At 35.9% G+C, this 13,312-nt stretch overlaps 1 protein-coding gene across 1 annotated transcript in view; it reads left to right on the top strand.

Moving 5' to 3' along the window:
* LOC145663871 (uncharacterized) overlaps positions 1-11,926 on the top strand; it is a 46,364-nt gene extending 34,438 nt beyond the window's left edge. Inside the window, exons 4-5 of the mRNA XM_081730006.1 lie at positions 3,331-3,449; positions 8,841-11,926. Of these exons, the coding sequence (XP_081586132.1) occupies positions 3,331-3,449; positions 8,841-9,629 (908 nt within the window). The 3' untranslated portion in view covers positions 9,630-11,926. The remainder of the gene's footprint in view (positions 1-3,330; positions 3,450-8,840) is intronic.
* The last annotated feature ends 1,386 nt before the right edge of the window (positions 11,927-13,312 follow it).

The following is a 13,312-nucleotide window of genomic DNA, read 5'->3' as shown; positions in this document are numbered from 1 at the left end:
AGGGAAGGGGTTGTTCGTTTCTAGTTTGGAGGCTAATGATGATTGTGTTGCTTCATGGCTGCTTATTTGATGGATTCAGTCAGCATCTTCCGTCAGACAGCGAGCTCCTCCTGGCAACAGGCGAGGAAAAAAACTCCGCAGCGGTGATTAATGGGAACTGAAGTGGTTCCTGCGACCTTCTCATGTTTTCTAACAACTCCTACAAATTAGCCCCAGTTGAATTCATATTCAATCGGTTTATACACATTGTACAGTGTGTCAAAACAGATTAGCAATGCAAATTCATGGATTACGTATACGATTTAAAATATTTTGATCATTTTTAAGTATAAAGTTTTGCTTTTATTTTCAAATACAATTCATTTTTGTGTTCGTGTAAATAGTTAACATATCTACTTATGGTCTGCATGAACTCGGGTTCGATTCCCAATGTAGAATCACATTATTAAAATTCCTGTTCACAGTGGCGGATCTAGAATATAAAACCTGGGGGGCTAGCCAGAACCCAGACTATGCAGCGACGCAATTAGGCTAGTTGTCGCCCGGGGCAACAACTCGCCTTAACGCCCCTCCCCCCTGAGCAACCAAACCAAAATGCTCCACGACTACACCTGATATTAGCATTACTCATTAATTCTCCTATTCCATTTTTTCTTCAAGTGGTAAAGATTGATTTCAAAATTGCAGTACATAATTTAATTTTTGGAACAAGATAAAACACCAAACTAATTAGTATTTGATTGCCAAATAATCTTTGAGTAGCATGCTTGACATATTCTTACAGTCTTATCATAATAACTGCACATCACAATGTTTTTGGAATTATATCGGGATGTGTATATGTGTAGAATGAATCAACAGTCTGTTGCTTGAGAATAGAATATTTAATTATGGCAAACAGTCAAGTTGTTGTCTCGACTATCATACTCAGATATTTTACAGATCTCGTAAATCGATATAAGTTAAATGAAAATACAAAAAAGTGGAACTAAAATTTAACTTTGTGGACTCCTTTGACTGCAAGTTTTTTTTTTTTTTTTTTTTTTTTTTTTTTTTACAGTGTCATTAAAAGATACCTATTAAATTAACTTATGCTCTATGGATATATAATCCTAAGGTTGTTGAGTCGTTGTTGCCCTGTTAAGTTTCTGAGGTAATTTTTTATGATCTTTAGTTTGCTAAAACTTCCTTCCTTGCCTTATAGTAAAAATAAATATTTGTCCAGTTTTGCGCCCCCTCCCAATCCAGCGCCCGGGGCACAAGCCCCGTTTGCCCTGTAGTTACGTCACTGAGACTATGATAAGTATATCATGTGTTTACGCAAATCATTTTAATTTGAAATCCGTTTAAGCACTTCGCTAACAAAAACTAGGAATATCTAATGTTTCAAAAATTTTCCAACAAAGAATAAAATGCAATGCTTATTATAAACTTTCAAAAATATAAATAAATGATACTTCAATGATTTTTGTCACTCAAAAAACTAGGGACTAGGCCCCCTGCCCCATGCTAGATCCGCCAGGTCTTTTCATTTCAAAGAAGACATAAAAATAGCTCTCTCATATAAATCAATAGGTTAAAAATAAAAATGGCTGAACACCGTTAACATTACATGTAAATGTTATACGCATGGGATCGTTATTTTCCATTTTGTATTAAATCACACCCAACCCAGCAGATGTTAATGCTATGCCATTGTGCGACAATCATATAAAAATAAATAACTTTTTCATCAGGTATTGAAAGTAATTTTCACTGGCATACTTATGATTACTTATATAACCGGTGTGCGAATTGATTAATGATGCAAGAGATATTCCCTCTGACAAGAATTTATCTCCCCTCCTGAGTAAGAAAATTATCATCTCTGGCTCGGTTAACTTGTGGTAGTCCCCTCCCACAGAACACTGCAGGTGACGTCACCCAAAGGGTTAGCAACACTGCTGTCCAGTCGGCGAGCCTGCGAAGCGGATATACTCGGAAAGCAGCAGGAGAGGCTCGTCCAGCTGCTTTCCGAGTATATCCGCTTCGAGGTTCGCCGACTGGACAGCAGTGTTGCTAACCCTTTGGGTGACGTCACCTGCAGTGTTCTGTGGGAGGGGACTACCACAAACTCTCCTTCCCCCGCTCTTGATTATTTTCGAATAGTCATGAAAATAGAAACAGGAAACAACTTTTATTTTGTGTAACCAAACTATATAAAAAAGCACTTATATTCGAGTTCAAACATTTTATGAAATATCTAATTTCTCAACTATTTTGTAGTTGTTAAAATTTAGGAATTAGATTTCTGGGCTTTCGGCATCTATGGCCATGTTAGCCCGTTACGTATAAGGGATGACGTCACTCGGCGAGCACACTATCCGAGGAAAGGGAAAGAAGGAAGGAAGCGTCCTAGGACTTATATGTTAGGTGCAATTCCGGCAGTTGGTTGGTGTGAATTAGAAAAACTCAGAAAACATCACTCAGGATGGCTAGCCTGAAAGAGCTTGTACATTTTCCCCACCGAGTGTCTCCACCGGGAATCGAACCTGGGACCGCTTGCACTGTAGTCGTTAATGTCGCAGTATCATATTGAAGATAGAATTCACTGCCGTCGAATTAATTTCTGAAAATTCAGACCTATTTAAATTCCTTTTTTTTTCCCAAACAAAAACTTTTTAAAACCAAATTTCACTAGAAATTTTAAAAACCTTTCTAATGTGTAGTTCATATCACCTCACAATTTTTGTAGATATGCCACTAAATGAATTTTCCAAAACTTAAAATCCATTCTAAATTGGTTACTGGTAGCTTACCCCTTCCCCCACTAGAAAAAAACAAGGTTTGCACCGAATTTCATTAAAATTCTTAGAACTACTTTTAAGATCTAAATGATGCTATCCCAATTTGTTTCTCAATACGATACTCAATAAACTGGCGGAAAATAGCTTTTTCGTTTCTGGAGACGGGTTTCAAAAATCTTTCGTATATATATATATTTATATATAATATATATTTCGTATATTTAAGATAAAAGTTTACAAGTGAGAAAGGAATATTCGTATTAAGTGTGTATATGTGATGGCTGGGTGCATATATAGATGAAATTCAACACCCTTGTCCCCGTGGGAATAATAATTAATTGGGACACTCTTTTGGTTTCTTACTTACGATATGCATGGGTATTATTAAATAGCTGACTTTCAAAAACTATTTAACAACCAGCTACAAACTAGAGTGCAACTTACTCTACGTATTAGTATCTATATTGCTAACGTTAACCATTAGATGAAACTGGAACATTTTTCACTGTCTAAATATTTAAATAAAGTTTTGCTCTGTTTCCAGGGACTTGTTATCTGGTGTTGAATCCTGCTAAAGTATTTATACGTAAAATGTATGCTCCATTGGATCGCTGTGAAAAGGTCTTCATGAAGATGTCTAATATCTCAACCATGGTCAATCAGGTAATAAACAACGTAATTTAACTTCTTAATGGATATATTTTGTACTCTTACCATAAAAAATGGATAGCTATATATCTACCTATCCCTTTCCGCACGGGAACTTTTTAACATCTTTATAAATCCCACCAAACTTCTACCACAAACAAAAGAAATACGCACTCTCGTATGGGATTGACACATCTGTACGACTCATGTAACCAGCAAGGGGGGCGCGGTGGCTCAGTGGTAGAGCGTTCACCTCTGGTGCTTGGGGCCCCGGGTTCGATCCCAGTCCCCGCCAAGTGAACTTTGTGGTGGACAAACACCGTGCTCGTGGGTTTTCTCGGGGTACTCCCGTTTCCTCCCACTTTCTTCATTCCACCATTTCACTCATCTCTCATCATCACCGTCTCCTTTAGCCTAACCGGCATAACCGTGGGACGTAAAACTCAACGATTTCATTTCATTTCATGTAACCAGCAAAAATGTAGCGAGCCGTCCCCGGCCGAAGAAATAAAATGCAATACAAAAATGTATAATTATTAGTGATTGTAGGCGGTATCCGCACAACTCGCACAATCGTGCGGGTACGTCACGAAAGAGATATAGGCTCTCTTGTCGACAGCTTCGTAACAACCGATCCATTTTAATACAGTTTTCTCGGATATATATAGAATAAGCGTCTGTCTAACAACACAGACAGAGGCTCAACAGTGGGAAACAGTAGACGAATCAATTGCCAACTTTGGCCCAATAGTGGCTAACAGTAAACTAATCAATTGCCAACGTTGGCCCAATGTTACGATTGGCAATTTTGACAGACGTTTGCCAACGAATTCTATTCGTAACACAGCCCTTACAAAAGAAGTAAAACTATGATTCAGAATGCGACGTCGACGTTGTTAGATAAATGACGGTAAATTATCGGTTGGTGAATATGTACTTCAAACTACATTGATTCAATGTATTCTTTAGAGCTCCTTCGTGGCTAAGCGGTTAGTGTACGCGCCTTTGACGTGTGAGACCCGGGTTCGCTTCCCGGAGAAAGCTCATGTGGTTCGGATTCCACGTTAATCAATAAGTCCTGTCTTATATGGCCTCGCTGCTGAAAGGGACGTTACATCCAAAATCAATCAATCATCAATGTATTCTTTACTTTTGCTACTATCAAGTCGTAACCATGCCGATCGTTAAGACTACGAAGGGTCTATCAAGTGGGGAGCTAAGGAGAATGCTATATTGCGGACCTCATTCCGAATTAGTCTTCGCAAAATTTGTGGATCAGAACGCAACGCGAAAGATGATTAAAAAAAAAAAAAACTATAAGGCTTTCTCTTCATTGACGCATTGGAACGGACACAATTGCATGTAACGCACTCAACGTTTTTCGTTTTCGTTTGCATAGAGGTGTCTGTGTATCAAGCTAGATCACTTCAAATTGAATGACGAATATGCATGAAAAAAGATATTTCGTGTCGTTCTGTTAATAAACAATCACGAACATACTTCGAAGAATTATATTCTCTTTGCTCCAACAATTTATATTACAAAATAACGGAAACAGGCTAGGAAACGTAGCGGAGTTATGTTATTTAGTAGCTTCAACCGGAGTACGGTGATTACAGAAATCTTTTCTACGATAAAAATATAATGATAATTTTTTTTCTTTAAGTATTGTAGAAGAAAGTCCGCTGAGAAATACACGAGTAACCTGTCTTGTAGACCCATTCATTCTTTAAAAAATGCATGTCACAAGGGAATCAATATTACCAGTAGAGTTGGTGATTAACTTATACTAAAATCAGTCTGTATCGGGGCCACTTTTTTGGAAAATTTAAAATTTAAAGGTGAAATATATTAATTTATAAAGGGTGAGTATCTTAATACTTAAGGAACTTCTTTATGTACAGGGTATGTCCGGAAAATAACGAGACTTGGTGCAGAAATAACATTTATTGATCCGATTGTTACAACTTATTAAAATTCTTTGATTTCCTTACCTTGGATATCGAGACATCACTGCCAGTGCGATTTCCATGCACCACGCTTTTTTTTAGCTTGGGAAATAGAAAAAAAGTCCGCTGTGCTAATGTCAGGACTGTATGGTGGTTGCGGTAACGTGGCAACACAAATTCTAGCTAGTAATGACGTCACAACTAGTTAGAATGTTGTGTGACTGCGCGTTATCGTGAAGGAGCTTCCAGCATTGAGTAGGACCCGATTGACTCTGTCTCGCAGACGTTTGAGAACTTCCACGTAGTAATTCGCATTGATAGTCTTTTCTTGAGGTAGAAATTCTTTGTGTACCACCTCTTTTTTTTTTTTTTTTTTTTTTTTTTGTCAAAGAGGACGATGATTGTTGTTTTGATCCTAGACTTGGACTTCTTTGCCTTTGGGGGGTACAGGGACTCCTTGATGTGCCCTTCGAAATTTGGTACTTGCTCTCAGGGTCGTATTCCAAGAACCATATTTTGTTATGTTGTCTAAAGAGTCCGGCTCACCCTTCACTTGACGGGAAATGTCAAGTCACTTTTTCTTTTGTCCACCATCCAGCATTGAAACTGGAATGAAACTCTCAAAGATTAGCAAAAACACACACACACACATACACAATAGATGAACTTTTACATCCGTGGAAGAATGAAAAACGAACAGAAAGTTAGAAACCAAATAATATATCCGTTGATCTTTCACACGAACTGCATTTCATTTGACTGCTGGCCTTTCCTTTGATATCAGATATTTGGAAATAAATTGCAAATTAAAAGTTACTTTTAAAAAATATTCACCTTTGAAAGGAATGAACAAATATGACTTATAATTCAAAGACAACGACGCCATAACTAGGGCTGTCAACTTTTTCAAACCTGCTCACCCGTACATTCACAGCTTGAGTCCTCCAAATTCAATTTTCTTGAAATTAGAATCTTATTTCAGTTAAACATATCCATGTATTTTATTTTTAAAAAAATCTATATTTAGCAGTGGTTGTTAGAGAAACAAAATAAGATTGATTTAAAACTGTAGCTATAATTTATTTCTGACATAATTATACTTGTTTTCATTTTTAGCACTTTTCAATACAGTAGGATTCTTTTTACATAAAATTGTTTGCAGGTCATGTGAAAGTTAATTTTTACCATTAGTTCAGATTTCACTAAATTTTTAAACACACAGTTTCTTGCACGAGTCCAAGCATTTCCCCAGCAATTATTAGGTCACCCGTATCTGAGTTGTTAAACCCATACAATACGGGTGGAATCCGTACAGTTGGCAGTCATGGCCATAACATGATATTTAACACACTCACAGAATTAAAATTAAATATTAAAAAATTACTCAGTTTTCCTTGCGGTTACTCTGTTTGCTTACATAAAATGGGTTTTTGTCCTAGTCAAGAAAACTCTTGGTGGGCTTTTATCCACCCTCTGAAAATTTAGCGCAATTTCGATAGAATCTGCTATATTCCTACTTGCAAGCTTAAAAAGATTATCTCTTGAGATTTCTTTATCAAATTTAGTTAATCTTTTGATAATATTCCTCAAAACTCTCGTCTTGCTTTTACTTAATTGAATTTTTGCGCTGTAATAATCATCTTTAATTGTTTCGATTGCGTAAACTAATATTGACAGTATAATTGGAAGACTTGCAATCTATAGGTTTCACACACGTTGTACTTTTTAAGGTATTGTTTAGATTTGTAGAGTGCCAGCGTCGTGATGTGTACCCTACAACTATTTTGGGATTCCTGAGCAGTTCAATGAAATCAGCCAAGTAGCAATTGAGCCATTCACGGTCAAATTTACGTACATATCCCATCCGCTCGATTCTTACATCATCATCATATATATATATATATTCTGCCATTATTGGCAGGTCACTTGCTGCAACTGAGAAACTTCCATGCTCCGATGTCTTCCGCTAATATCTTCGTCTTCATGTATGATTTCTGTTTTGATATTGTCCATTAATTGTAATATTCTTCTCCCCCTCCCTCTCTTTCCTGCTACCATGCCCTCTAGCACGTCTCTCATGGTACAGTTCTTCTCATCCAATGTCCCAACCATTTTCTCTTCCTCTTCTTAATAATATCTAAAATTATTCTTTTCTCCTGCACCATTTCTAACACCCTGTAATACGTTTTCCTCTCGACCCAGCTAATTCTCTCCATCCTTCTCAACATCCACATTTCGAAAGCTTCCAGTCGTTTCTTATCATTTTTACGTAATGTCCATGTTTTTCACCCATACACAACAATACTCCACACGAAGCATTTTATGAGTCATTTTCTCAACTCTTTATTCAAGGCGGCACAAATAGTATTTTCTTCCTCCTAAAGGCTTCTTTCGCCATTCCTATCCTTGCTTTTATTTCTCATTCACATTTCACATCATTACTAATAATACTACCCAGGTATCGGAAACTAGTCATCTTTTCTATTTTCTCCCATCTACTTCTATATCTGACACCAACCTCTTCGTTCCAGTCACCATAGTTTTTGTCTTGCTAACATTTATTTTCATACCATATTCTTCACAGTCTTTCTTGAAGTTTTCTAACATCTTATTGATTTTGTCTTCAGATTCTGCAACAAGCGCCATATCATCTGCATTCCGTATACACCTAATCATTCTACCTCCTACTGAAATGATATCTTTAATTTGTAGGGTCTTTTTCATTCTCTCTTCTAGATAGATATTAAATAATGTATGCGAGACAGTATTCCTGTCGAATTCTCCTTCCAGTTGCACTCTCCTGTCATTTCCTTCCCTATTCTAACACTTACTTGTCTTACATAATTGCACATATTATAGTTCAGTGAGAAATAGGTGCAGTTAAATGATATGGATGCAGAATATGGAAAATTCACGGATAAAATCTAGTATGTATCTCACAAAGCAGGAAAATCTATTTATGCAGGCAACGTACCTCTACTCTAACTAAAGTAATAACAAAAATCACGATGCCTCATTGTCATGTAATCCTCCATAAAGTCGGTACTGTACACGGTATAAACAAGCTGACAGCTTATGTTCCTTACCCAAGATATTTAAGTGACAGTGGGAACAACCGCTGCTGCGGCTTCGATGCCCTAATCCTTATGATACTTTGCTTACTATTACTTGTTCCTGCTTTCCAACTTATCGGAAAGTCACAAAGCAAACCTCCTCGTGCGAACATATCTAGTAAAAACGGAAAGTCGCTAGTCAAACAAGAGTTGCTAGTTGTTAGGCCATTAGGAAACGATTTGTGCAATTACATAGTGGCTCCCGATTAACGTTGGTACCATATAGTAAGAGTAAAACTGAAAAGTTATTAATTACATAAACCTTTTTAAGATAGTAGATGATTTTTGTAAATGAACAACACAGAGATATATTTATCTAATTCTAATTTTCGTTAATATTTCAGTTGATCTTCTTCATGTTGTGTGACCGAGTGTTGGTGCCGGACCAGAAGGTAACCTGCATGTATTCTCTAATGTTCTACAACGTGGTTGCGTATTGCGTGTCCTACATCAAGGAGCTCATTGAGAAAGAGGATTGGTCGCCATACGTAAACATCACCCAGCATTCCAACATCAAACACCTTGCAATGTCAGCAACCAAAATAGTGTTGGAATGGACCAAGGCGGTTACCTTTATAATCACAGTTGTCTTCATGCTTTTGGTCTTTGGATTAGAACAGGGTCTGGAGCATTACCATCCCACGTGGAACTATACGATCATCACCTGGATATATTACATGTGTACGGAGAAAGTTTTTGTAGAAAGCTTCCCCTCATTGTTGTCCCTTTTACAACTGGACATTCTGGAATCTCTAGAAACTCTTTGGGCACCTGTGATCTTGAGAACCGTGACAGGTGCTCTTTCGTTCATATTCGCAATTCCACTTCTAATCTACGGCCAATACCGAGTCGTCACGTTGTCTTTGTACGTGAATGTTTACTTACGATTTAGAGAAATGGCACTCAACAGCTGGACTTTGCTTAGTGCTGAACGAGCAGTGCTGAGTCAGTACAGGTACGCGACGCTTGAAGAACTGGCTGAGTTTGACGATGTGTGTGCGGTGTGTCTTAGTCCCATGAGAATGGCCAGAATCACTCCTTGTCATCATATGTTCCACGGAGACTGCTTGCGACTCTGTCTAAAAAATTCTGACATCTGCCCGATATGCAAACGGGAGCTCGTATTTGATTAGGAACTCGTCTACAGCAATGTGTCCTTATATTATGGGTGATCTATAGGAAAAGTCTGTATTTTTTGTACAAAAAACGATATTTTTAGGTACAGTTAAATTTGCGAAGTAAAAAACAAAACAAAATAACAAGGTAAGTTAATATATGTTCATTAAAGAAGTAGACAAGTAACCATGTGATTTAAGGCCACTGGATTTACGGACAAAGTACAATGGAACATCTCAATAACGGACATTATTTGTCCGTAAATGAGAAAATTGTCCGTTCCAGAGAGGTTTGACAAATTTAGATTTTTGCTTAAATTTATGCCGAATTTCTAAGCAGCAAATAGTAAATACATTTTTTATGAATGCAAATGTAGGGTCAAATCAAAATACAGTACTCAAGTGTTCACATTATTGAGGGGAAAATCTGTGTAAAGAAGTGTTGGGGGTGATGTGTTTGTATGAACATTTATTGCAAAATGTACTACATTTATGGTCACTTTATTCTCAAGTATAAACGGGAAAATCCCTTAATTTGCATACTGACAGTACTAAAAGTAAAGGTAAGCCATTAAAAGTTATATAGGATTAGCAGCAGAAAGCAGTTTATTGTTAGCACAGTAAATAAGAACTTCTAGTTCACCTTATAAATGTTCCCTGCACTGCTTCACCAGGTCACTGATGTATGACAGATTTTTTGTGAGGAAAGAATTTTTGGCTTGCTTCACTGTATCCAGATTTATTTTTCTAATTTATTTTTCTGTACGAACTGAGAACAATACGTGTCCGTCATGAAGAGGTTTACGTTGTTTGGGTAACAAGAAAGGTAACCATGTTCGTATCTGAGTGTGTCCCTAAAAGGTAGGTTTCATTGTGTTTTTGTTGGTTTGTTTCGTCTCGCACTGCTACTTGGGGCAGAAAAACTACAGAATATTCTTATGGAGTAGAATGCAAAATAGGTGACTCAGGTTATCATGAATATATATTGAATAAAGTTAGGCATGTATACACTCACACTTAAGGAAATTTTTTATTTTCTGGAAAAAATATACCGATATTCACAACAAATTTATTACACCAACTTGAATCTTTTTAAGTTCACCGACGTCTCTTGATCGCTTTTGGTATCATAGCTATAGAATGATGACCTCGAAGCATCCAGGAGTCCACATACTTGCATACATACATAGTTAAGTTGTGTGCATTAGGAGATATTACTGTTCTAATAAACATGAATGCGGAAGTTGCCAGCACAAAGATGACCTAAATGATCGTCAGAAGACATTGCAATAGTACTCAAAGCATGCTTTAAAGGAAGTGGTATATTCTTATAACATAGAAACTCACTCGTACAAACTATGAATTACACCTCTTTCATGGCATGGTAAGTGGAATTTGTGGACTATGTCAGCCTAGGATCTTCTGACCAATAATTGGAACGAAGGCGGTTCTTGAGGGAAGCGACACCGGTAAAAACTGAAGTTTTTATCCCCACTTGAAACTATAAGAAGAAAACTTTCTTAACGTAATAGTTGTTGTATACAACAATTAAAACATTAGATAACCTTTATTCTCCTAGTTTCAAGCGATACAAGTTGAATTTTTACCAGTATGACATTCTTCTGGAGCCGCCTCTGATCAAAAATCTTAGCACATTGAGAAAAATCAGTAACACTTCCTTCAAGCAGTCGCTTTCATCTCTTCTTAAATGTCATTTTTATTTTTGTATTTTCGAAACGAAGTGAGATACTTTTTACAAAACCTCTAAAAAAAAAGTACTGGTTCTGCCTAACACCAGAACAACAACAACTGAATTTAAGATATATTGCATAAAAAACAAAGATAAATTACGAATAACGTCCTTTAGAAATAAAAAAAAAGCTATGGGTAACTATTTTCATTAAAGCTTTTCTATTTCAACTATGCCCCATCCTGGCGCTGCTGTCGTTGTATGTTTTCCCGTACCTCCCTCGAAAGAGGAGGGACATGTTGCTGTGGGCGGGATCTTTCAATAGTTGGACGTGGACAGTGTTGCCACATTGAACTATTTAACGGACTTCGCTGTGTACTATCTTGTTAGCCATTCTAAGTAGCCTACTACATTCACTCGTCAAGACCAAAGGACTGAATGACAAATTGGCAACACAGCTGAGGTCATTCACTTCTTTCGCCCAAAGCAAAGGGAGGATATCATCTTTGAGAGGTTGGCGGGGGTGGGGCTGAAGTAGGTTTCACATATTTTCCGAGGGCACACTTGAAATAGAAAGTCTCCAGCAGAGTAACAATATTCTTAAATATATATATATATATATATATATATATATATATATATATATATATATATATATATATATATATATATATATATATATATATATATACCCAGCTTATCTTCCAGTGGCCTTTTAAAATTAGTTGTAAAACCATTTTCTTAAAAACAGCTAACTCAATAAATGAACGAGAAATGTAAATATATATGTTAAAACTTTTGTAGAGAAAAGAACAAGGCGAAAAGTTTTGTATTTATGTCCTCAAAAGTATTTTGTTAGATGTAATCGTAAGAAAGAAAAAAAAGAAGTATTTGTATTTTTTGTTACTAATTATGATATTTGTGATGGAATGAGTGATGTTTGTTTTTTGTTTGTTTGCTGTTTGATATGAACACAAATATATTTGTACAGTCAACGTGATGGTTGAAATTAGTTATTGAACTGTATTTTAAGTTAATATGTGATAGCGGTAAATTATTAGTATTCCTTGGATCATGGAATAGTTAGTTATTAACAAGAAAAAAATACTTAGACTATATAATTGAAAAGATATATTTGTTAAAATCTTCATGCTAGGGGAATAGTTATCCGATTTTTTGAACTGTAGGTTCCGTTTCATATGTCCTCGAAGTTGAGAGACCGTTAAACCCCAAATCAACTAACTCTTCGTTTTCAGACAATTCATATTAATATTGTGCTTCAGTTACAATTTTCTCATTCTCCTCTCTTTTACTTTCCACCATATATTCTCTCGGAGTCTTAACTATGTTGTACACCTGCTCTATCTTGTTTTCTCAGCCCATTGATTTATATTGGAAAATACTATTCTGTTTTTCCCTTGAAAGAACATTTTAACCGTTTAATTTTTATTGATTTCTACTTCACATCCATTTAAATGTTCCTTACTTGCTTTCCTTGAAATCACAGAAAAGTTTTAACGGTTTGATTTTTATTGACTTCTCCTTCACATCCATTTAAATGTTCCTTTCTTTCTTTCTTTTCTTGAAAGAAAATTTTAATAGTTTGATTTTATTGATTTATTTTTCACATTCATTTAAATGTTCCTTTCTTTCTTTCTTTCCTTGAAAGAAAATTTTAATACTTTGATTTTATTGATTTCTTTTTCACATTCATTTAAATGCTCCTTTCTTTCTTTCCTTAAAATAATAAAAAAAATAACGTTTGATTTTATTGATTTCTTTTCCACATCCATTTAAATATTCCTTACTTTCTGAAAATTGAATTCCGTGGTATACAATTTTAATTTAAATAACATTAAAACTTTACAAAACACAAATTCATTTTGTACAAAGGGTCAGTTTAGAAAGACTTCAAGAAGAAAGAATACTTTCTCATATAACTACTGTAAATTGACTTAAAAAAAACAAAGATGGCGCATATATTCAACAAGCTTAATAGAGAATCAATTTC

The sequence above is a fragment of the Thermobia domestica genome, chromosome 11 (assembly GCF_964235325.1).
Source record: "Thermobia domestica chromosome 11, izTheDome1.hap1.1, whole genome shotgun sequence".
Classification (NCBI taxonomy): Eukaryota; Metazoa; Arthropoda; class Insecta; order Zygentoma; family Lepismatidae; genus Thermobia; species Thermobia domestica.
This window is presented reverse-complemented; position numbering and strand designations above follow the sequence as displayed.